The 26,370-nt window shown below is 44.5% G+C and overlaps 1 protein-coding gene across 1 annotated transcript in view; it reads right to left on the bottom strand.

Moving 5' to 3' along the window:
• Positions 1-26,370, bottom strand: part of LOC129705854 (potassium voltage-gated channel subfamily KQT member 1-like) — a 633,448-nt gene that overhangs the window by 503,817 nt on the left and 103,261 nt on the right. The window contains exon 3 of the mRNA XM_055649698.1: positions 15,136-15,226. Coding sequence (XP_055505673.1) covers positions 15,136-15,226 — 91 coding nt within the window. The remainder of the gene's footprint in view (positions 1-15,135; positions 15,227-26,370) is intronic.

Below are 26,370 nucleotides of genomic sequence, written 5' to 3'. Positions count from 1 at the left end.
GGTTTCATTCTTTAGTTTATAGCCACCTGTACCAAGGTACAGTGAGAAACATTTTTAGTTGCGTTTTATCCAGTCAGAGGAAAGACTACACCCGATTACAATCAAGCTGCCCACAGTGTACAGACAAAAGATAAAGGGAATAACGTTTAGTGCAAGATAAAGTCCAGTAAAGTCCAATTAAAGATGGTCAGAGGGTCCTCAATGAGGTCAATGATAGTAAGTAAATAATTTATATATAGCACTTTTAAATCAAATCATGTTGAAGCCAAAGTGCTTTCAAGAGAAATTAGATCATCATACATCCATATAAAATTTAAAAATAAAATAAGACACAGTACATTATAGGATTCAACATGAACGTCCCCCCACAGCAGAATCAACACTTTCCACTGTGAGGGAAAGCACCAAAAAATGATAGGTCAGGACCACTCTCTAGGTAGTGATAGAATGGTTCAGTTGCCTGATAACAACTGAGAAGAAACTGTCCCGGATTCTGTTCTTTGGCTTGTGATATCTTAGGTAATCTTTGCAGACATGTGAGCTCAGACATGGACAAAACTCAGCCTCCAGCTTTTTTTGTACATTGGGTTATAATGTTGCTGTGATACAATCGATTCAGTGGGTAACTATCTTCTATTTACAAAAGTATGATGAATTGCCCACCTACTCTCCACCACATGCTCTGTACTGCAATCCCCAATATTGCATTCACATGACATTTTGCTCATCAAAACATTTTCCAGGAGTGCAGCCTTTTCGTAAATAAAGGAACATGAATGGAGTTAACTAACAGGAAGTGAAACTCAGGAGCAGGGAGGCTTATCGGCCCCTTTAGTTCTGGTATCCCCTCAATTAGATCATAGTTCATCCACACCTCACCTTTGCTCCTCATCCCTTCCAGCATTAAAGTTTCATAAAATTTCAATTGAATTTTTCTGGAAATCTTCTACTGTCCCCGCAGTAGATTGCAAATGGTGAGCACGCAACAAAAACCATTTCACTGTACCTCGGCACACGTGCCAATAAACTGAACTGAACTGAAACTGATTCTCAGTCCAAGGGGAAAGAGTTTTCCTACTTGTGCCAACCTAACACAATAGTCAAATAGCATTAAGGAACACTTACTTACACTGTGACCTTCAGATCAAAGTGACAAAATTAGTTGTGAAGGAAGGAACTGCAAATGCTAGTTTACTGATGATAGACACAAAATGCTGGAGTAATTCAGCAGACAGGAAGCATCTCTGGATAGAGTTCTCTGGATTCCTTCTATCTAGAGATGCTGCCTGCCCCACTGAGTTTCTCCAGCATTGTGTGTCTCGCTAACAAAATGAGTTGCTTTGTCTTTCATAACCACTTACTAATTAAATAAACTATTGAAACTGTAACCTATGTATTTCAGATTTTTAATTATTACTTCATGGAGTAAACCATTTTTTAAAAACAGTTCAAGCAATGGTTATGTAACCACCTGTGTTTCTAGTGTTGCAAATAAATGCTACCGTTTTTCACGACTTGGCACTCATTGATACTAATGGTAACTGGGGGAGTAACAGGCAAGCATTGAAGATTGCACTGCAATTAGCGGCAATTTCATGAACAACCTGATGTTGGCGATGGTACACAAAAATGCTGGAGAAACCCAGCGGGTGCAGCAGCATCTATGGAGCGAATGAAATAGGCAACGTTTCGGGCCAAAACCTTTCTTCAGACTTCGATTTTCCAGCATCTGCAGTTCCTTCTTAAACACTGATGGTGGCGATGTCAGACCAGTGGCTTACAGCAAAGCAGCATCGCCGCCATCAGGCGCACAGAGGTATTGCAACTGTGCACAATTGTTCAAATTCCCCAAATAAATTCCAAACATATCAGAGCCTGAAGACTGCAACGTACAGGTTCAGGAATAGCTCTTTCCCCACAGCCATCGGGTTATTAAACTCAACTCAAACAAAACTCTGAACATTAATAGACCATTATCTGTTTATTTGCACTTTATCTGTTTATTTATTCATGTGTGTATATATTTATATAATGGTATGTGGACACACTGATCTGTTCTGTCAGCATGCCTACTATATTCTGTTGTACTGAAGCAAATCAAGAATTTCATTGTCCTATCTGGGACACATGACAATAAACTCTCTTGAATGTTGAATCTCTTGAATCTTGAACACTGCCATTGAAGACAATTTTGTCAGAGAGTCATAAATTCTTACAGTACAGAGATAGGCCCTTTGGCCCATTATGTCCATAAACGTAGAGTCAGAGTCATACAGAGATATGTCTATAGGCCCTTTGGCCCAACTTGCCCAATCTGATGAACATGAACCATCTACACATGTACCCATGTTCATCCATGGTGATCGTCAAGTAGTCATTTTTAATAACAAGGAACTGCAGATGCTGGTTTACCAAAGAAAGACACAAAATGCTGGAGTAATCCCGTGGATCAGGCAGCATCTCTGGAGGATGTAGATCAGTGGTGGTGTGGGTCATGACCCTTTTTTCAGTCAGAAGAAGTGCTCCGACAAGAAACGTCACCTGTCTACGTTCATTTGTCGTTGTTCCACTAGCTTATCTATGCCTCAAATAATTTTGTATACCTCTGTTACATCACTCCCAGCCTCATCTGCTGCAAGGAAAACAAACACAATCTATGCATCCTCATGACTTAAATACTCCATGCCAGGCGACATTGATGTTGCCGATGTACAGATCTCCAAATGCTTCAAGTTCTTAGGAATAAATATCAACAGCAATTTGTCCTGGATCAGCCACATCAAAGCAATGGCCTAGAATGCACACCAATGCCTCCACTTCCTTCGAAGGCTTAGGAAGTTTGACATGTTCCCAACAACCCTCACCAACTTTGACAAAAGTGCTGTGGAAAGTATTTAATCCGGATGCATCACAGCATGGTTTGGAAACAACTTAGCTTCCAATACTAAGAAATTGCAAAGATTTGTAGACGTAGCCCAGACCATCACGCAAACCCAATTCTCTCCCATGGACTCCATCTGCACTTCACGCTGCCTCACCACAGCCACCAGCATATTCAAGGACCAGTCTCATTCCAGTCACTCTCTCTTCTGCTTCTCCCATCAGGCAAGAGGTATGGAAGTGTAAAAAAGCACATCTCCAGATTCAAGGAAAGTTTCTTCCGAGCTGTTACCAGGCAACTGAACTGTCCTATCACCAGCTAGAGTACGATCCTACCTCACTGGAAACCTTTGAACTATATTTAAAGAACCTATATCTTGCAATAAATGTTGCACCCTTTATCCTGTATCTATACACTGTTGACAGCTATATTGTAAGCTTGTGTTTTCTTTGACAGGATAGCACACACCAAAATGCTTTTTTACTCTACCTGTACGAGAGGCAGTATTAACTCCTCAGATGGGAGATCCTTTGGCAGTACTGTGAAAGAGAGGAAGCTGAAGTCCTATGATCCATTCCATGACCATTTGAAAAGCCCAGTGGGTCAACATCTGGCTCACCAGGTAACAGCACAGAACACACATCTTCAGCCTGAAAAAGGGTCTTGACTCGAAACGTCACCCATTCCTTCTCTCCAGGGATGCTACTTGTCCCGCTAAGTTTCTCCAGCTTTTCGCGTCCATCTTTGGTTTAAACCAGCATTTGCAGTTCCTTCTTACACATAGATCACCACAGGAACAGGTCCTTCGGCCCAACATGCCCACAAGTCCCAGCTACATTAGTTCCAATTGCCTGCGATTAGTCCATATCCCTCCAAACTTATCCTATCAATGTACCTGTCTAACTGTTTCTTAAACAAAGGGATAGTCCCAGCCTCAACTACCTCCCCTGGCAGCTTGCTCCATACACCCACCACACTTTGTGTGTAAATGTTACCCCTTGGATTTCTATTAAATCTTTTCCCCTTCATCTTGAACCTATGTCCTCTGGTCCTTGATCCCCCTACTCTTGGCAAGAAACTCTGTGCATCTACCCAACCTATTCCTCTCATGATTTTGTACACCTCTATAAGATCACCCCTCATCCTCTTGCGCTCCAAGGAATAGAGACCAAGCCTACTCAACCTCTCCCTATAGCTCACACCCTCTAGTCCTGGCAACATCTTCATAAATCTTTTCTGAACCCTTTCAAGCTTAACAATATCTTTCCTATAACATGGTGCCCAGAACTGAACACAATATTCTAAATGTGGTCTCATCAACATCTGCAACATGACAGGGCTGCCAAATCTCACACATTGAGCGTGAGACTCACGCATTTCGCACAATTCTCATGCTCTCACGCTGAACACAGAATTTCTCACGCTCAAAAATAAAATTTAAAAAAATAAAATAAAATAAAAAATCATGAACAAGGCTCAATTCGCCAAGGCTTCGAGATCTCCTCCACACTCACCAATGAGAATAGTTTTCTGTCGACGGGTTTCTGGTAAAGAACGGGCAATTTGATTGTCTTAAGCCCATTGCACACTATTAACTAATATACATAAGCTTGACCTTCCACAGGAACGTGATGAGAATTTTACAAGTTTACAATTTGCAACTTCAACGGTTATACTTCCATTCCACGAGAAAAGTAAAGCCCGTCCCACTTTCCCAAGTTACTCACGAATTCTCCCGAGTTTTCCCCTTGTTTTAAACTCGGGGAATGTCCGTAGCGAGTCCATAGGAGTCCGCAGATATTTCGTAGCGGTTTGTAATGCCAGCTAGTTGTAGGTACTCGAGGCATCAGGTAAGTCGGGACATGTTGAAAAATGTCCACGAGTAAAATAAAATAGCCCCGAGTACCTACGAATGGCTATTACCATAATTCTCTGGGTTTGAATCAAGGGGAAAACTCGGGAGAATTTGTGGTAACTCTGGAAAGTGGGACAGGGGCTTAAGATACAAATATATTCCTGATATCACCGGCCACATTACGTGTTGCGATACATAAGGACCATGCTAAGTTTTGCAACCAGTGGAAATGTAATTCATAACCTGGTCTGGGCTCAACTGGGCTGAGTCACTCCAGAATCTGTGTCCTTTTGTGTTTTTATCAGTTCTTTGTTTCTACATTTTGACTTCTCTATTTTTGCAGCCTTAACTTATGCAAACTTCTTGTGGAATTCAATGGAAGTTTGCTCAGATTGAGAGGGACATTAACCTTGACACATTCAGCGATCAGCTCCAGAGAATCAAAATAAACTTGGTCATTAGTCCAGTGGTTACATTTTTCAAGATTTACTTCTTACAGTGCTGGAGGATGTAACATACCATGAGTAAATATTGAGCCAAAGTGTAGTCAGTATTTTCGCTGCGAGGATGTGGACCAGATGGAATGAATCTTTTTTTCATTTTATTAATTCGCAAAAGAACTGAAGCAGCAGCAGAACTTAAGGGCCTGCCCCACTAACGTGACTTTTCAGCAACTGTCTTCGACCTTCCAGCTCGAGGGCACTCGCCTGAAAAACCTCAAGCTGGATCGACCGTCAGCGATGAAACCGCGAGCCGGATTGACCGAGTGCACGCGCACACACACACGCACATACACACGCACACACGCAGGGGAGCAGTGTGTGAAATTCACACCCGCGATGAACAGGAAGGTAAAAGTCGGCTGGCACAGTAACGGTAAGTCCTTTAGAGAGTGTGGGGGGGGGGGGGGGGGAGAAGAGGGGGAGTGAAGGGAAGGGGAGTGAAGGGGGGGAGACACTTTTAAGAAACCAGTCAACTTTTAATAAAGTTTAGCGGGCATTTAACATTACCAGTCGGTTTATTCACCTTTTTTTCTCAACCAGCTTCACCTTCGACTACCTTAGATTTGCCTTCGATTACCTATGATAGCACTACGACCTACCTCGACCTAAACCTACGAGTAAAAAAATATCGTTTTTTTTCCATGGCGACCTTTTTTTACTCGTGGGCATTTTTCAACATGTTCAACATAACTGAGGCCTCGAGTCCCAAATATGTCCCTGTAACCTATTTTGTTCCACATGTGCACTGTAACCTCCACCCCCACCTCAATTTATGCACCAATCCGCTACACTAGGAGAAATTTACAAAAGACAACCAACTAAGAAATCAGAACATCGTTCTATGAGAGAATAAAACTAAGTGCCTGTTTGGCTGTTGGGTTTGGTGATAATTGCTGAAGGGCAGCAAAGTCTCCTGATATCCTGGTCCATCGTGTTCCTTTCACTATGTGGATTAACTGGCCGTTTAGTCCGCAGCAGTCTACTGAAAAATATAGTAATATTGCCATCTGCTGGACACTCAGCATATTGTGGAACAAATGTATGGAAAGCAGTCAAATAAAAAAGCTAAGCTTCTGCAAAGCCAATTTAACATTTTTATTATGAGCTTCATACCAGGAGTCAAGATAAAAAAGATAGAAGGGTGGCACAGTGGTGCAGCGGTAAAGTCGCTGCTTTACAGCGCCATAGACCCGGGTTTGATCTTGACTGCAGGTGCTATCTGTACGGAGTTTGTACGCTCTCCCTGTGACTGCGTGGGCTTCCTCCGGGTGCTCCGGTTTCAACCCACACCACAAAGGCACACGTTTGTAGGTTAATTGAAATTGGTAAAACATTGTAAATTGTCCCTGGTGTGTAGGATAGTGCTAGTGTACGGGGATCTCTGGTCGAAGCGGGCTCAGTGGGCCAAAGTTCTAAAGTTACGTCTAAAATGTTACTGCTCTCTGAAGTTCACAGTTTGCAGCTTAGAATGATCAATGATATACTATGGATAAAATGATAGATGGTTAAGGGCGTAGGTTTAACGTGAGAAGGGAAAGATTTAAAGGGAACCTGAGGGGCAAGTATTTTTACACAGAAGGTGGTGGTTATCTGGAATAAGGTGCCAGAGGAAATGGTAGTGGTGGTACAATTACAATGTTTAAAAGACATTTACACAGATACATACAAAGGAATTATTTAAATGGATGTGGGCTAAGGGCAAGAAAATGCAACAAAAATTAAATAAAGTGTTGGAGTAACTCAGCAGGTCAGGTAGCAACTCTGGAGAATATGGACAGGTGATGTTTCGAGTCGGGACCCTCTGTTCAAAATAAAATAGGACTTGCTTCAGTGGGCAACTTGATCGGCATAGATGAACTGGGCCTCTTTTCATGCTATATGACTCTATGAGCCGCAAAAAACAGTAAATCTCTCAATGGCCTTTGTTGTTTGTCATGTACATCAATGATCTGGATGAAGGTGTGGTAAATTGGATTAGTAAGTATGCAGATGATACCAAGATAGGGGGTGTTGTGGATAATGAAGAGGATTTCCAAAGTCTACAGAGTGATTTAGGCCATTTGGAAAAATGGACTGAAAGATGGCAGATGGAGTTTAATGCTGATAAATGTGAGGTGCTACACCTTGGCAGGACAAATCAAAATAGGACGTACATGGTAAATGGTAGGGAATTGAAGAATACTGTTGAACAGAGGGATCTGGGTATAACCGTGCATAGTTCCTTGAAGGTGGAATCTCATATAGATAGGGTGGTAAAGAAAGCTTTTGGTATGCTAGCCTTTATAAATCAGAGCATTGAGTATAGAAGCTGGGATGTAATGTTAAAATTGTACAAGGCATTGGTGAGACCAAATCTGGAGTATGGTGTACAATTTGGTCGCCCAATTATAGGAAGGATGTCAACAAAATAGAGAGAGTACAGAGGAGATTTACTAGAATGTTGCCTGGGTTTCAACAATTAAGTTACAGAGATAGGTTGAATAAGTTAGGTCTTTATTCTCTGGAGCACAGAAGGTTAAGGGGGGACTTGATAGAGGTCTTTAAAATGATGAGAGGGATAGACAGAGTTCATGTGGACAAGCTTTTCCCTTTGAGAATAGGGAAGATTCAAACAAGAGGACATGACTTCAGAATTAAGGGACAGAAGTTTAGGGGTAATATGAGGGGGAACTTCTTTACTCAGAGAGTGGTAGCGGTGTGGAATGAGCTTCCAGTGGAAGTGGTGGAGGCAGGTTCATTGGTATCATTTAAAAATAAATTGGATAGGCATATGGATGAGAAGGGAATGGAGGGTTATGGTATGAGTGCAGGCAGGTGGCACTAAGGGGAAAAAAAATTTGTTCGGCACGGACTTGTAGGGCCGAGATGGTCTGTTTCCGTGCTGTAATTGTTATATGGTTATATGGTTATATGGCGACATGTATTAGCCATCATGTGGGGCCTAGATGTATAACCCAGGTCTCATGGGGATGTGACCGACTTGAATGAGCGATATCTCACTCTTTGACTCATCCCACACCTTCACCTCCCTTTAACAGCTTTCTCCCCTTTCCTCCATCAGTCTGAGGAAAAGTCCCCCCAAAACGTTGTCTGTCCATTTCCCACCCCAGATGCTGCCTGGACTGCGGAGTTGCTCGAGCACTTTATTTTAACATCAGCTCAGCCTTTATACTGGAGAGGGTGATCTGCACAGTGTCGCCACATGTGAGTCACACGTTTGAGACTGTTGCAGTTACAGCCAAGATGTTGAAAGGATTACAAGTACCGGAACTTGGCTTGGGTTGGGCACAATGGTGTCAGGTTTTAATCTGGCACAGTGCAGATGTAAGGAAGAAATCTCATTCCCTCAGGTCGGGCAGTTGCAACAGGGCGGCAGTGACTTCATACACTGTGAGCATCACCCCCTGCGGCAAAGGCTCTGCCCTGGATCACAGGGATGGGCAGGTGGCTGGGAGGTGCCTGGTCACCTTGGTTCTGATCAGGGGCTTAGCACAGGGAGAGGAGTACGGGTGCCAGGGATTATGGGGAGAAGGCAGGAGAAAGGGGTTACGAGACAGAGATAGATCCACAATGATTGAATGGCGTAGTAGACATGATGGGCCAAATGGTCTACACCTGCTCCTATTACTGATGTGGTGTGAAGTTAGGACAGAGATCAACGCTACCACTGGATGTTTGGGAACATATTGATTGGTGGAGCATTTTGATAAAGTTGGGGAGCTTACCAAAAAGATGAAAGAGATTTACATGACAAAGGTCCCGATCTCCGAGAGATAACGTTGGATTCATTGTTTTTTACAGCACAAAAATAGACCCCTTCAGCCCACCAAGTTTAGTTTAGTTTAGAGATGTACAGTAGCATGGAAATGGGCCCTTTGGCCCACTGAGTCCGTGCCGACCAGCAATCCCCATGCATTAATACCTTACCAGTGGGGCAGATTACAAATTTTACCGGCCAATTAAGCCAGGTTTGTGTGCGTTGCGAGAGTGTGTTTGGAATGTGGGAGGAAACCGGAGCACCTGGAGAAAACCCATTCGGTCACGGGGAGAATGTGCAAACTTCATACAGACAGCACCTGTAGTCAGGATCGAGCCCGGGTCTCTGGCGCTGCAAGGCAGCAATGCCACTGTGCTGCCCCACAAGTCTGTGGTGACCATCAAACACTCTTCCATCCACACTAATCCCATTTTTCCTCTCCTATCCCTATTAACCACCGTCTCTTGATGCTACTGCCTCCTACCAACACCAGGGGTACATAACAAAAGCCAATTAACCTCATGTCATTGGGGAAATAGAGCACCTGAAACAAACCCATCTGGTCACGGGGAGAATGGGCAGACCCCATATAGACAACAGCAGAGATCAGGATCGAACCGTAGCTCCATGATGCCGTGAATAGTTTATTGTCATGTGTACCGAGGCACAGCTAACCAGTCAGTGGAAAGACTTATACATGATTACAATTGAGCCATCCACAGGGTACAGATACATGATCAAAGGAATAACGTTTATTGCAAGATAAAGTCCAGTAAAGTCCGATTAAAGCTAATCCAAGGGTCTCCAACGAAGTAGATCGTAGCTCAGAACCGCTCTTTAATTGTTGATAGGATGGTTAATTTGCCTGAATACAGCTGGGAAGAAACTGTCCCTGAATCTGGAGGTGTGCGTTTTCACACTTCTGTACTTCTTGCCTGATGGGTGCGGGGAGAAGAGGGAGTGACCAAGGTGAGACTTGCCCTTGATTATGCTGGATGTCTTGCCGAGGCAGTGTGAGGTGTAAATGGAGTCAATGGAAGGGAGGTTGGTTTGTGTGATGGTCTGGGCTGCGTCCACAATTCTTTGCAATTTCTTGCGGTCTTGGATGGAGCTGTTCCCAAACCATGCTGGGATGCATCTCGATAAAATAATTCCTACGGTGCATGTGTAGAAGTTGGTGAGCGCCGTTGGGGACATGCCAAACGTCCTTGGCCTTCTAAGGGAAGTAGAGGCATTGGTGTGCCATCTTGAAAGGACAGTTTGACATCCTTTACAAACCCTTGCCATTGAGCTGGGACACAAGAGCAGACGATCAAATTTCTGATGCAACAGGAAACAACTCACTGGTACTGTTTTTCACTGCCAGAAAAGACATCCATTTTCACTTCGATGAGGTTGAAATGGAAACTATGTCATGCAAATGAACCTCTTGGCCTGAGTCCTCCAAACAAAATGTATTGTTCAATCTGCTACAATACGGTATTGCAGAGTGGAGAGTGAGCACTGTGCTGGAATTGAACCAGGATTTAATTAAGGAAGAATGTAGTGTGGAAAACCTGAACGATAGAGACACCAAAGGGGTGGGAGAGGTGTTCGCTTAGATTGGGAAACCCTCCCCAGAAATGCAGTTTCACTCACTGCTCCATAAGGCCCAGCCTATGGCAGGTCAAACAATGCAATACGATAGAACTTTATTTATCCCAGGAGGGAAATTTTTCTGCCAACAGTCATGAAAACACAACGCGATACGTGAAACATGAAATGAAAGTGACGAGTGGAGTCACCACCCCAACTTTCCCCATTTACTTCATAGAAACATAGAAAATAGGTGCAGGAGGAGGCCATTTGGCCCTTCGAGCCAGCACCGCCATTCATTGTGATCATGGCTGATCGTCCCCAATCAATAACCCGTGCCTGCCATCTTCCCATACCCCTTGACTCCACTAGCCCCTAGAGCTCTATCTAACTCTCTCTTAAATCCATCCAGTGACTTGGCCTCCACTGCCCTCTGTGGCAGGGAATTCCATAAATTCACAACTCTCTGGGTGAAAAAGCTTTTTTTCTTGGAACGTCAGAGTTTGAGGGGAGACTTGATAGAAGTATATAAAATTAAGAGTGGCATAGCCAAAAATGCTTTTCACAGTACCTCAGTACACGTGACAATAAATGGAACTAAACTAGACTAGAAAGGGTAGACAATCAGAATCTTTTGCCTTGGGTGGAAATGTCCTACACCAGAGGACATGTTTTTTTTACACTGAGGGTGGTGAGGGTTGGGTCACAATGCCAGGGGTGGTGGTGGAGGCAGATACAATAACTAATAGTTTTACATCAGAACATAAATTGCAGGGAATGGAGGGATATGGATCACTTGCAGGCAGATGAGTTCGGTTCAGCTAGGCATCATGTTCAGCACGAACATAGTGGGCCAGAGGGTCCGGTGGCGTACTGTACAGTCCTATGTTCTATGTTCTAGACCTCTCTAACCCCTTCCGAACTGTATCAGCACCCACCATGCTCATCTCCTCGAGACCTAGCAACATCCTCGTAAAGTTTCTCTGTACCCTTACCAACATCTTTCCTATAACATGGTTCTCAGAAGTGAACACCATACTCTAAATGTGGCCTCACCAACACTCTTATACAACTGCAACATGACCAACATCTATATTCAACACTCTGACTGCCGAAGGTCAACATGACAAAAGTCTTGTTGACCACCCAATCTACCCGTGAGGCCATCTTCAAGGAACTATGTGCCTGCACTCTGGAATCCCTCCCCTTCCCCCCCCCCCCCCCCCCCCCCCACCCACCATATTGCTAGAAGACAATTAACAGGGACGGGTTTGGCATAAGATGGTGAGAATTGCTCAGAGTGTTGATTCAGGAATTCAGGTTTGTTGATCAAACCACTCCAGAACCCAGCTTACAATATCCAGACCACAGTCACCCAACTGGAACTGCTGGTACCCTGTTCAAGGGGACGGTGAAAGAAAGGGGCTTGTCATCGGTGATATAAATGGAAAATCAACTCCTTTTAGTGCAATCTTTCACCAGCATTCAACTCTTTTATTTATCCCATGACGGTGAGCTGTCAGGGAGACCAAAGAAACTGCAGATGCTAAAATCTTGAGAAAACGCCAAAGTGCTGAAGTAACTCAGCAGGTCATGCACATATCAGCTTTCACCCCATCAGCCGTCACATGCGACACACCATGCCATGACATTTTTGCCACCTCCAACGGGATCCCACCGCTCGTCACATCATCCCATCTCCACCCCTTTCTGCTTTCCACAGAAACCTTCCCTCTGCAACTCTATAATTCACTCATCCCTTCCCTCGCAAACCACCGCCTCCTCCCCAGGTACTTTCCCCTGCAACCACAGGTGATGCAACACCTGTCCCTATACCTCCTCCCTTGACTTTGTCCAGGAACCTCGACAGTCCTTTCAATGAGGCAGGGGTTTACTTGCACTTCCTCCAACCTCATCTACTGTATCCGCAGTTCTAGGTGTGGGCTCCTATATATTAGCAAAACAAAGCGCAGACATGGCGATCATTTCGCAGAACACTTATGCTCAGTCTGCCTTGACCTACGTGATCTCTCAGTTGCCAAACACTTTAACTCCCCTTCCCATTCTCACAATGACCTTTCTGTCCTGGGCTCCTCCATTGTCAGAGCGAGTCTACACACAACTTGTAGGAACAGCACCTCATATGTCGCTTGGGCAGCTTACACCCCAGCGGTTATGAATATTTATTTCTCTAATTTCAAGTAACCCTTGCATTCCCCCTCTCTCTCTCTCTCTCTCTCTCTGTCCTCCCCCACCCTAGTCATCCTGCTAGTTTCACTGTTTGTATCCCATCGTTATCTCCTTCTCCATATCCAACAAGGGACCATTGTGGGCTCAACCTTTCTTGGGACTTTGGTGCCGGCTGTGATTTCTTCGGAACCTTTTCATACCTCTAGTTTCCCTCTCCCCGACTCAGACTGAAGAAGGGTCTCAAGCCGAAACGTCACCTATTCCTTTTCTCCAGAGATGCTGCCTGACCCGCTGAGCTATTCCAGCATTTTGTGTCTATCTTCAGTGTAAACCAGCACCTGCAGTTCATTCCTACCCATCCAACTGATCCAATGTATTGCACAATGTATACACAATCCCCAACCCAACAACGCCTAATTTTCAGCAACAACTGAGAATATATTTTATCAAATGCCTTTTATCAAATGCCAGGTACATTTGATAAAGTTGGGGAGCTTATCACATCCACTCTTTTCCCATGATCTATTTTGCTGATATACTCCTCAGAGAGCTATGAAATTTGGCATCCTAACTATCCTTTCATAAAATTATGTTGACTCTACCTAATCAGTATGGTTTAAGTGCTCTGTAAATATATGCTGAATAATGGATTCCAACACTGGCCGACATTTCATGTCAGAGGTGTTAGATTTGCTGTCTGATCTCTGGGACCGTTCCAGAATCTTAGGGCATTAGCTTGATCATTGCAAATGCATTTATTGCTTCTTCAACCACCTCTTCAACCACTTCTTCAACAAATCCAAGGAGCAGGTCCAGATAATTTGTTAGCATTTGCTCCCCGTATTTTCTTTAATACATTTAATTCTTCAACTCAGACTTAGTAGGAACCTGAGGGGTAACGTTTGCACACAGAGGTTGGTGGGTGTATGGAACGAGCTGCCGCATGCAGTAACTGAGACGGGTGGTGTGGCAACATGTAAGAAACATTTAAACATGTACATGGATAGGACAGGTTTAGAGGGATTCAAGATTCAAGATTCAATTTAATTGTCATTTGGACCCCTTGAGGTCCAAACGAAATGCCGTTTCTGCAGCCATACATTACAAACAAATAGACCCAAGACACAACATAATTTACATAAACATCCATCACATCGCTGTGATGGAAGGCCAAAAAAACTTATCTCTCCACTGCACTCTCCCCCCCACCCCCATGTCAGAGTCAAAGTCAAAGCCCCCGGCTGGCGATGGCGATTGTCCCGCGGCCATTAAAGCCACGCCGGGTGGTGCGAGGTCGCACACCGGGTCTTGGTGTTAGAGCCCCCGGCGTGCGCTCGCAGAGTCCCACGGCCATTCCAAGCAGCGCGGGGCGGTGATGTCAGGCCCCGCTCCAGGAGCTCCAGGATAGGGGGAAAATGCAGGCAGGTGGGACTTAGTGTACAGGGGACATGTTGGTACTGTGGGCAAGTTGGGCCAAAGGGCTAGTTTCCACATTGTATGACTATGATATTTCCTTTGATAATATTAATTGCCATCAGATCCATTACTTTGCACCCTTGATTCACCAGCATTGTATTCATGTTATCTTCTGCAATTCATTCAAAACATACGTGTTTATTACATTAGATATTTTTTTTGTTCTCCTTTATAACATATCCATCATTTACCTCGTACCCACATTTTATCATCTCTTTCATATATATATATATATATAAGCTCCTACAATTTTAACAAAAACTTATCAATCTCTGTTATCTCCGTCATCATTTTGAACATGGATAGACACAAAATGTAGTAACTCAGCGTGTCAGGCAGCATCTCTGGGAAAAAAGATGACATTTCGGCTTGGGACCCTTCTTCACTGAAGAAATGTCCCGACCCGCAACATCCCCTACCCATTTTCTCAGGAGATGCTGCCTGATCACTCAGCTACTGCAGTATTTTGCGTCTTTCTTGGTTGAAGTGAACCACTTTTCATGGTAATTTGTATAAAGAATGTTCATGTTCATAGGTGATCGGTGTGGAATTAGGCCATTCGGCCCATCAAGTCTACTCCGCCATTCAGTCATGGCTGATCTATCTTTCCCTCTCAACCCCAATCTCCTGCCTTCTCCCCATAACCCCTGGTACCCGTAATAATCAGGAATATGCCAATCTCCGCCTTAGAAATCTCCATTGACTTGGCCTCCACAGCCTACCGTGGCAATGAATTCCACAGATTCACCGTCTGACTAAAGAAATTCCTCCTCGTCTCCTTCCTAAACAAACATCCTTTAAATGGTGGGAATGCTTGCTGTAAATAACCAGGCATACCATTCCAGAGTTTGTACAGAAGAAAATGTGTCATCAAAGTTCAGTACAGCTGTTTACGTACCATCCAAACGAGAGCTCTGTTGGCAAAGTAATGGTACTGTTCGATTGTCGACATGACACTGAAGATGAGGCAAACCAAAACGATAAGAAATCTGGAAGGCAAAACGAGGGGAAAATGAGAAGGATGAAATATGAACACTTATTGTTTCAAAAAGAGGAATAAAATACAACTACATCACTTCCCGTGTAGGAAGGAAATGCAGACAGACACAAAATCCTGGAGCAACTCTGAGGGTCAGACAGCAACTCTGGAGAAAAGGAGTAGGTGACCCTTCAGAGTCTGAAGAAGGGTTCTGACCCAAATCTCAACCTGTTCCTTTTCTCCAGAGATGCTGCCCGAGTCACTCCAGCACTTTGTGTCTTTCTTCCAGCAACTTCTGAAGAAGGAGCATTTACCTGAAACCCACATCTCTTAACCATTCCACAGATTCATCACCCTCTGACTAAATAAAAATGTCCTCATCTCCTTCCCAAAGGAACGTCATATAATTCTGAGGCTATGACCTTGAAAGATTACGAGTAGAAACATCCTCACCACATCCATTCTATCCAAGTTTCAACGGAGCCCCCCTCATTCATCAAAACTCCAGCAAGTCCAGTCCTAGTGCCATCAAACGCTCATCATACGTTAACCCACTCACTCCTGGGATCATTCTCGTAACCCTCCTCTGGACCCTCTCCAATGCCAGCACATCCTTCATCCTTCCTCAGATATGAGGCCAGAACCTGCTCACAATACTCCAAATTCCATCTGACCAGTGCCTCTGCATTACATCCCTGCATTTTAGTTCTCTCAAAATAAATACTAGCATTGCATTTGCCTTCCTTACTACCATTTCGACTTACAAATTAACTTTGTGGGAATCCTGCACTAGTACTCCCAATTCTGGAGGCAGAAGGATGGTTGACCCAGGCAGTAAACTCTGTGTTCCCCCCCCACAGTATTCTGCACAGTAAATGGCATCATTCTATTAACCCTGATGAAGAAGCATTAGAGGGTCAAGGACGATACTTGTCTCAAAGCGCCCGGTCCAATTTCCAGAGTGATTCAAAATGACCTGGGAACAGTGATAACATCCATTCACTCTGGAATGGAATTGTTTTTAATCATGCACTCTTTAAAAAATAAATTCCGTGTCACACAAATAAATTAATAGGCAAAAAGCATTTTCAACAGATTTGACAAGGTAATTGCAAGGGTGATGATGGAATGTCCAGACTACAGGTCACACACAATGGGTCAGTGTAAGGACTTTCCCATTTAGAATGGAGATGAGCAATGCCATCACTCAATAGTTTTCAAATTATTTTAATTCTCTATCCAAGAGAATACCGGATATACTGCCAATGGGTACATTTAACACGAATGCCAGAGTTTGGGATATCTACAGAAATACAGTAGGAATAGAGCGGTAATGTAAGCCATGTGGACGGGAAACGGGTCGGAAAGACTTGGAGGGATATGGGCCAAATGCGGGCAAATGAGGCATCTTGGTTGGCATGGATGTATTGGACCAAAGGGCCTGTTTCCGTGCTGTATAACTTTAATGTAGCTGAGACTGATCTCACTGACCAGTATATTGTCAGCCATTTGTGACTTTGGATCCATTGTTATACAGGTCCACCACCAATTTTCCTGCACCCTTGATTCTGGAGCATTTCTGGATGAGGGACCGACAGAGGTCACGGCCTCCAAGTGGCGTCCAGAGAAGTCCGCCTAGGCTGCCGATGAGCCAAGATAGCGTTCCTCAAGATCGGCCTCAGAAATTGGCTATGGGAACGGATCTGCTGGCTGCAGCCAGACCAGAGTTCCAGAGCCCAGTATGCAGGGAGCAAATTGGGCCCGCAGATCAGCCACGGAAGTTCTGAAGAGATCGAGATCGGCCACCTCATCCGGTCTAGGTGACACATTTTCGGGGAGACTTCTGGGGGGAGGGGGATTTCAAGTGCATTTTCGTGATTTTGTCCAGTTTAAAGTAGGCACCAGTTGGTATGAAATCAGTGGTGGACACATTCATTCCTGTCATTTAGGTATTGTTAACCATAAATAAAGGTTTGCTGTTAACTCCATCCTTTCTGCTAGTCTTACCAATCAAAAATAATGAAGAGAACACCATTATCAGTAAAATAGGATGTGATATTGCTGTTAGGGAAATAGGAAGGCAGCATCCAAATGTAAGGGGGATGAGAATGGGACTCCCTTGATAAAGTGGTGAAGATGGCAGGCAGTGGAGGTGGCGTGCATTGGTAAGCTGCACAAGGGTGACAAATCACCACCATTTGCTCCCTACCTGGATGGGAGAGAGGGTCCCGACCCAACACAAATGATATTGTTGAGGTCCCAGGGGGAGCAGAGCAGTGCAGCAAAAAGACAAAGTCCTTAACTACTATGTAGAAACAAAGAAATGGAGATGCAGGCGCTGCAGTGACTCTGCGGGTCAGGCAGCACCTCAGGAGAAAAAGGATGGGTGATGTTTCATGTCGGTTCCCTTCTTCAGATCTGCTGAGTTACTCCAGTGCTTTGTGTCTATCTTTAAGTACTACTCCTGCTAGTCCCAGAAATGTATGAGATGAAGGGTTAATTAGAGTGAAGGGTTATAAAAGAGCGTTTATTCTTGATTTGCCGTGCTACTTTAATTTATGTTAGAGATACAGCGCAAGTGAATACATGCCCTTCGGCCCATCGAGTCTGCGCCAACCAGCGATTACCCCGTATTACCCCGTATTACCTAGCACTATCCTACACATTAGGCACAATTTAAAATCTTCAGGAATTCAGGAAACCGGAGCTCCTGGAGAAACCTCACGCGGTCATAGGGAGAATGTATCAACTCCGTACAGAGAGCACCCATAGTCAGGATCGAACCCGGGTCACTGGCACTGTAAGGCAGCAACTTTAATACTGAGCCACTGTGCCGCCCTTAACTATTCAAGTGCCTGTCAACATTTTTGTGTAAAAATGTGCATTTTTTGCAATTAAAGCTAATTCTGCAGTCCAATGAGATACTGGAATGGAATATGTCCTTGTTGGAATGCCAGCGAGGTGAGAAGGTGATGGCAAGAGTTAGGGTCCAGCTCATAGAATCATGGAAAATATGGGTTGGAGTAGGCCATTCAGCCCTTCGGACTTGTTTCATCATAAGACATGCCTGATCAGTATACCCTGGCCACTTGGCTGCTCCAACCTCTTCCCCATGTCCCTTCAGCTCTAAAAACATGACCTACCTCCATCTTAAATATATCGTAATCATTTGGCTTCAACTGCTTTCCACAGTGGGGAACTTTGTGTTCGGTATAGACTTACTCTTCAATGGGATTGTTGTATAGCAGTCGAGAGAGGCAACCCAAGCTGGTGATCTCCTCTCTAGCCTGGGGATGTGGAAGCCAACATTACAATCCTGGGTTCTGTGTTTTGCGCAAACAGAATTCTGATACAGGAAGCCCAGGTAACTAGGTCAAGTATGTAGGACGTTCCCAAACAATTATTGCTTCGTCTTGTGATTGAGAAACATATATATGTTTTCCTTAATTGGCAATGTTAGACATTTATTACCCATCCGCCCTTACCGACATTTAAGGATAGTTTTCTTGCAATTTGAGGCAATGCGTGGTACATTGGACTACATGAAAAGAGTGCTCTGCATGAGCATGCAGTGAAGATGCAGAAACTTGGTCTGTAGTAGTGACCCTGAGCTGCTGGTTATCTGTCGCTTGAATTCACCACCCACTCACCAGCTGGTCTTTGTTACAATGCGACCCGACGCATACTTGAGTAACAACACCTCATCTTCCTCCTGGCAATCTTTGCTTTAGAAATATCCATTGACTTGGCCTCCATAGCCGCATGTGGCAATGTAATCCACAGATTCACCAACCTCTGTCTAAAGAAATTCCTCCTCATCTCCATTCTGAAGGTACGCCCTTTTATTCTGAGGCTGTGCCCTTTGGTCCTAGACTCCCCCATTACTGGAAACATCCTTTCCACATCAACTCGATCTCAGCCTTTCATTATCCAGTACATTTCAATGAGAAACCTCCTCATCATTCTAACTCCAGCAAGTACAGGGCAGAGCCTTCAAACACTCCTCATACACCAACCCAATCATCCTCAGGATGATTCATATAAACCTCCTCTGGACCATCTTCAAAGTCAACACATCCTTCTTTATATACCCAGCCACTGACACTCTCCCCCGCCTAGCGGAGCTGGTCCTTACCCTCAATAACTTCACGTTTGTCTCCTCCCATTTCCACCAAATACAAGGCGTAGCTATGGGCACATGCATGGGCCCCAGCTACGCCTGCCTCTTTGTCGGGTACATCGAATAATCCTTGTTCAATATGTACCAGGGCCCCATCCCCGACCTCTACCTCCGTTACATCGACGACTGCTTTGGGGCCACCCCCCTGCACCCACACACAACTGACTGACTTCATCCACTTCACCACCAACTTCCATCCGGCATTCAAATACACCTGGACTATTTCGGTCACTTCCCTAACATTCCTTGACCTCACTATCTCCATCGCAGGTAATATATTTCTGATCGACATCCACTATAAACCCACTGACTTCCATGGCTATCTGGACTACACTTCTTCCCACCCTGCTTCCTGTAAGGACTCCATCCCCTACTCCCAAATCCTCTGCCGCATCTGCTCCCAGGATGAGGCGTTCCACACCAGGGCAACTGAAATGTCCGCATTCTTCAGAATACGGGGGTTCCCCTCCTCCACCATAAATGAGGCTCGCACCAGGGTCTCTTCCATACCCCGCAACACTGCTCTCTCGCCCCATCCCCGCACTCGCACCAAGGGCAGAGTCCCCCTAGTCCTCACCTTTCACCCCACCAGCCGGCAAATACAACACATAATCCTCCGCCATTTCCGCCACCTCCAACGTGACCCCACCACTCGCCACATCTTCCAATCTCCCCCCATGTCTGCCTTTGGCAAAGACCGCTCCCTCCGCAACTCCCTTGTCAATTCTTCCCTTCCCTCCCGTACCACCCCCTCCCCGGGCACTTTCCGTTGCAACCGCAAGAAATGCAACACCTGTCCCTTTACCTCCCCCCTTGACTCCATTCAAGGACCCAAGCAGTCGTTCCAGGTGCGACACAGGTTCACCTGTATCTCCTCCAACCTCATCTACTGCATCTGCTGCTCTAGATGTCAGCTGATCTACATCGGTGAGACCAAGCGGAGGTTGGGCGATCGTTTCGCCGAACACCTCCGGTCGGTCCGCAAGAACCTACCTGACCTCCCATTGGCTCAGCACTTCAACTCCCCCTCTCACTCCCCGTCCGACCTCTCTGTCCTGGGTCTCCTCCATTGCCAGAGTGAGCAACACCGGAAATTGGAGGAACAGCACCTCATATTCCGCTTGGGGAGTCTGCATCCTGCGGGCATGAACATTGAATTCTCCCAATTTTGTTAGCCCTTGCTGTCTCCTCCCCTTCTTCAGCCCTCGGGCTGTCTCCTCCCATCCCCCAGCCCTCGGGCTCCTCCTTCTCCTTTTTCCTTCCTTCTCCCCGCCACCCCCTAACAGTCTGAAGAAGGGTTTTGGCCCAAAATGTTGCCTATTTCCTTCGCTCCATAGATGCTGCTGCACCCGCTGAGTTTCTCCAGCATTTTTGTGTACATCCTTCTTTAGATATGGAGCCCAAATTGCTCACAAGATTCCAAATGTGGACTCACCAGTGCCTGATAGACTCAGCATTATATCCTTGCTTTTAGCCTCCAGTAGCCTCAAAATGAATGGTAACACTGCATTTGCCTTGGTTTCTTCTTGGTCCTCCAAATTATTCCAAATGGAATTTAAACTGGAGGTGGCCTTCCTGCCATCTACCACCACCATGCCCACTCTCCCAACCTGTCTAAGTCCTTCTGCAGCCTCCCTGCTTAAACACTGCCTACTTAAACACTCCCTGTCCCTTCACCTAGTTTCGTATCATCTGCAAACTTGGCTACAAGGCCATCAATTCCTCGAAAGGTAAGGAATGCCCAACTGACATACAACCTGTAAAGCCACCAGCATCGGCGGAAACGGAATCACGCCACGGAGAGAGAGGTGCACCGACAAGAACAACAGGGGACCCGACGGAGGGCCGCTGAGAACAAAGGGGAACCTGGCGTGGGGGGGGGCACGAGAACATTGGGGGAACGGGCATGGTTGGCCAATGTTTTAGTTTAGTTTAGTTTATGTTATGTACAGTGAAAAGCTTTTGTCGCATGCTATCCAGGCAGCAGAAACACTATAGAAACATAGAAAATAGGTGCCGCAGTAGTAGGTCATTCAGCACTTCGAGCCAGCAATGCCATTCAATATGATCATGGCTAATCATCCAAAATCAGTACCCCGCTCCTGCTTTCCCATACCCCTTGATTCCATTTGCCCAAAGAGCTATATCTAACTCTCTCTTGAAAACATAATTACAATTGTGCCATTCACAATGTATAGATATATGATAAAGTGAATAACATTTAGTGCAAGATAAAGTCCAGTAAAGTCGGATCAAAGATCGTCCAAGGGTCTCCAGTGAGCTAGATAGTAGCTCAGGACCAGTAGCTATTCTTCTATAGTTGGTGATAGGCTAACAGCTGGGAAGAAAATGTCCATAAATCTGGAGGTTTGCGTTACTCGAGTACCTGGAGGAAACCCATGCAGTCTTATGTTGGCTGTGCAAACACTAGGCACACAAGTCTCGAGGTCAGGGTAAGTGACTGGAGCTGTGAGGCAACAGCACCACCTGATGTGCCCCGTTCTGCTCCTCTATGAACCAAGTCATTCTCCAAATCCGATGGCTGAAATCTCAATGAATGTGGAAACAGATAAATGACGGTTCCGAGTAAAGATATTTCCAATTGGTTCTTGATACTCAAAGATGAATCCGAGTGATCCTAAGAGTCATAGAAGTCACACAGTGGAAACAGGCCCTTCATCCCAACTTGGCCACACCGGGCAAGTTAAAGGCTTGTGAATGAGTGAAATTGTTTGCCACTGAAGGTAGTGGAGGCCAAGTCAATGGATATTTTTATGGCAGAGATAGATAGATTCTTGATTTTTCTGTGGGTATCAGGGGTTATGGAGAGAAGGCATGAGAATGGGGCGAGGAGGGAGAGAGAGAGATGAGTGATGATTGAATGGTGGAGTAGACCTGATGGGCTGAATGGCCTAAATCTGCTCCCATCACATGACCTTATGGCCAGCCAACATATCCCATCTACACTAATCCCAATTGCCTGCATTTGGCCCTTATCCCTCTAAACCTGTCCTGTCCATGTACCTGTTTAAGAAGGAACTGCAGTTGCTGGAAAATCAAAGGGGGACAAAAATGCTGGAGAAACTCAGCGGGTGAGGCAGCATCGATGGAGCGAAGGAAATAGGCAACTTTTCAGGCCGAAACCCTTCTTCTTAAATGTTGCGATAGTCCCTGCCTCAACTACTTCCTCCGGCAGCTTGTTCCACGCACCCACCATCGTTTGTGTGAAGATGTTACTCCTCAGATTCCTATAAAATCTTTCCCCCTTCACCTTAAACCTATGCCCTCTGGTTCTCGATTCCCCTACTCTGGGCAAGAGACTGTGTGTCTACCCGATCTATTCCGCTCATGATTTTATACACGTCTATAAGATCACTCCTCGTCCTCCAGGAAATAGGATCCAAGCCTGCTCAACTTCTCCCTATAGCTCAGGACCACCTCTTGGTTTTCACAGCCTTCGAAGCATTAAATGGGCCTCTGGTACAATTTCACAGATCAGGTATTGTTACAGGCGTATCATCACCATTGTTCTTGCTGGACTTGGAACCTTCGACTACTGCCACCGGCAGTGGTGAATATCAGGGATTGATGACCATCCGGTGATGATGAAGACTGACCCATATTTAAACAATGCACCTTTCTTGCTCGGGGTCCCCAGGCAAGCTTCTGAAGGACATTCCAAACTATCACATTTTTGAGTAATCTCAGTAAGGGGTCAATGTGTCAGCTGTTAGTGCCTTGATTCCATTCCACGCAGATGCCCATTATGGTGAACATTAAAAAACAGGTAATTCCACTGTAACGTGCGTTTCCACAATGCAAAGCGGTTACAAGGTGAATCTTAGGATTGGGGTCCACCATTGGAATTATGCAGGCAACATCAGTAACATCACGATGTGTGCTTTCAAGGCAATTATAGCCTGTCCTGCTGTAACAACTTTCTATGAGTCAAGAGTCCAGAGTGTTTTCTTGTCATATGTCCCAAACAGAACAATGAAATTCTTACTTACAACAACAGCAGCATAAGTGAACATAGTGCTATGTGAACAATATAATAAACTAAAGAAGTTCAGTACATATGTTCAGTGTCTGTGTGTATATACACACACACACAGTATATATATATTTACACACACACATACACACACAGTATATATATATATTTACACACACACACACATACACACGCACACATAGAACATGCAAACACACACACACACACATATATATATATTCATACACAGGTATACACATGTACACACGCACATGTAACACATAAAACAACAAACATACAATAATAGTGCAAACAATTATTTGCAAAGTTTCTGATGAATGTAATGAACACATTATATCAGAACCATCTCAAGATAGACATTGATTTTATTCCCATAGATTTCATCGGCTGTTGTCCCTGCTTATTTTAATAATAAAAAGTATGGACATAATCTAAATGCGCACATGAATTAATTTTCATTTTGAAAATGGTGTTTTATGAGTTTCATTTAAGGTTCTCTAAAGTCAATTTGAGGTATTCCTCTGGATTGGGAAATGAGCCAGATATGGTACAGTGGTAGAGCTAATATAGACCAAGTAAGAATGAACCATGGAGACACATGTCCTTCACAACAGTTGTTGTTTTGCATCAAGAAAACAAATCTATCTGGGTCACATCAACAGAACGAAAACCAATCAAAGTCAGCAGAAGTCAGGCAACTTTTTTCTGAATTGTTTTTCTTCAGTATAAGACAATTAAACTTTATTTTGTGGCTCAAGTTTTATGCTATAATATTGCCATTCATTGAAAGAGGTGTGGAAGCAATGAAAGAAAGACTGAGGATTAAGGTTAATCAGATACCATTCATGGCCACAGGTAGACTGAGCATAGCCAAACAAAAGGAACACGAGTCTCCAATTAACCTACTAAAACTGTTTAACAATGGATATGCAATGCCTTGAAGGCTGTTCTTCTTGAGTGCCAGAAAGCCCAAGTAAGGTTTAGTGATACCTCGGAGCACAAACTCTATCTGAGCATTTTAAATGGGCCTACTCCTGTTTCTTTGCGCAATGTGCATTACGGAGGCATTTTTTGGAACTTCCTCTTTAAACCTCTACAGCTCAATATGCACCAACTTCTAATATACTTCCTAACATCCTTTAATTTAATTGCTCTTTACTGTTTAGGATTGACCTGCAGATGCTGGTTTAAAACAAAGATAGACACAAAAAGCTGGAGTAACTCAGCGGGTCAGACAGAATCTCTGGAGAAAAAGAATAGGTGACGTTTTGGATCGAGACCCTTCTTCAGACTGGAGCAGAGGCTCGACCCGAAACGTCAGCTATTTCATTTCTCCAGAGATCTGTTTAGATCTGCTGTGGAAGAAATTATAACAAAGGTATGTAAACAGTGAAACCAGCAGGATGACTAGGGTGGGGGAGTGACGGAGAATACAATAGTTACTTGAAATTAGAGAAATCAAGTCATACCACTGGGTTGTAAGCTGCCCAAGCTGTTGGGTGTTGTACCTGCAATTTGCACGTGTCCTCACTCTGATTCTGCTATCGTGGGCAGCACTGTAGTACAAGTGCAGAATTGCTACCTCATAGCTCCAGTGAACCAGGAGTTGTCTGTGTGGTGTTTACACCTTCTGCCCATAATCCTGTTGGTTTTCTCAGAGTTTCCTCAGAGTGCTCCAGTTTCCTTTCAAACTCCAAAGACAACTGTGTTGGTCGGTTAATTGACCGCACCAATTGCCCCCATTGTGTGAGGGAGTGGTAGAATCGAGAGGGAGTTGATTGAAATTGAAAGTCGGGAGAATATAAAATGATTTGCGTAGGGTTAGTGGTGAGGATAGACACAAAAAGCTGGAGTAATTCAGCGGGACAGGCAGCCTCGATGGAGAGAAAGAATGGGTGACGTTTTGGGTCGAGACCTTTCTTCAGACCCAAAGTGGTGAGGAGTTTGATGGTTGGTATTAATCTGATTAACCCAAGGGCCTGTTTCCATGCTCTATGTAGTTAAAGGACAATGGGTGTCAGGGGTTATGGGGAGAAGGCAGGAGAATGGGGTTCGGAGGGAGAACTGGGTCAGCACTGATTGAATGGCAGAATGATGGGCCGAATGGCCTAATTCTGCTCCTATTACTTATGACTTTATGATTTGTGAAGGACAGGTGTTATAATTTTTCCTATGCTTGGTTCCATTTCACCTTGTTCTTTGTACTGATATCTGATTAGTATCATAAATCAATTAAATAATTTCATTTAGCAAAACACACGCAAATAGCAATCTATAAATATAGTTTCACAGATTATACTTTGATATATTTGTCTTGCTGTATCAAATCCTGAATGACTACTTCAAGTCTGAAGAAGGGTTTCAGCCCGAAACGTTGCCTATTTCCTTCGCTCCATAGATGCTGCTGCACCCGCTGAGTTTCTCCAGCTTTTTTGTGTACCCTGGATGACTACTCTTTGGTTCCAGGGTATTACATTGTGACTCCTAACCAAGGGTTTCATAAGATCATAAATCTTGTTTCACAAAGTGAACAAACCTTTCCTTCAAGGTCAACAAAATGAAGGTCTTCAATTTCAGGAAGCAAGTGGATTACACATCCAGTGCAGCAAGTGGTGCTATGGGTGCTGTGTGTACAGAGTTTGGACATTCTCCCTGTGGTTTTCTCTGGGTGCTTCACTTTCCTCTCACACTCCAAAGATGTACAGGTTTGTAGGTTAATTGGCTTCCTTTAACTGTAAATTGCCCCTAGTGTATGTAGGATCGTGCTAGTGTATGGGGTGATCATTGGTTGGCACTGTCTTGGGGGACTAAAAGTCATGTTTCTATGCTGCATCTCCAAAATCTGCCTTCTCAGAAGATTAAAGAAATTCAGCATGTCCCAGAGACTCTTACCAGCACCTGCACATGCACCAAAGAAAGCATCCTATCCCATGCAGCCCAGCTTAGCACGGCAACTGCT

Source organism: Leucoraja erinacea, chromosome 18 (assembly GCF_028641065.1).
Source record: "Leucoraja erinacea ecotype New England chromosome 18, Leri_hhj_1, whole genome shotgun sequence".
Classification (NCBI taxonomy): domain Eukaryota; kingdom Metazoa; phylum Chordata; class Chondrichthyes; order Rajiformes; family Rajidae; genus Leucoraja; species Leucoraja erinaceus.
This window is presented reverse-complemented; position numbering and strand designations above follow the sequence as displayed.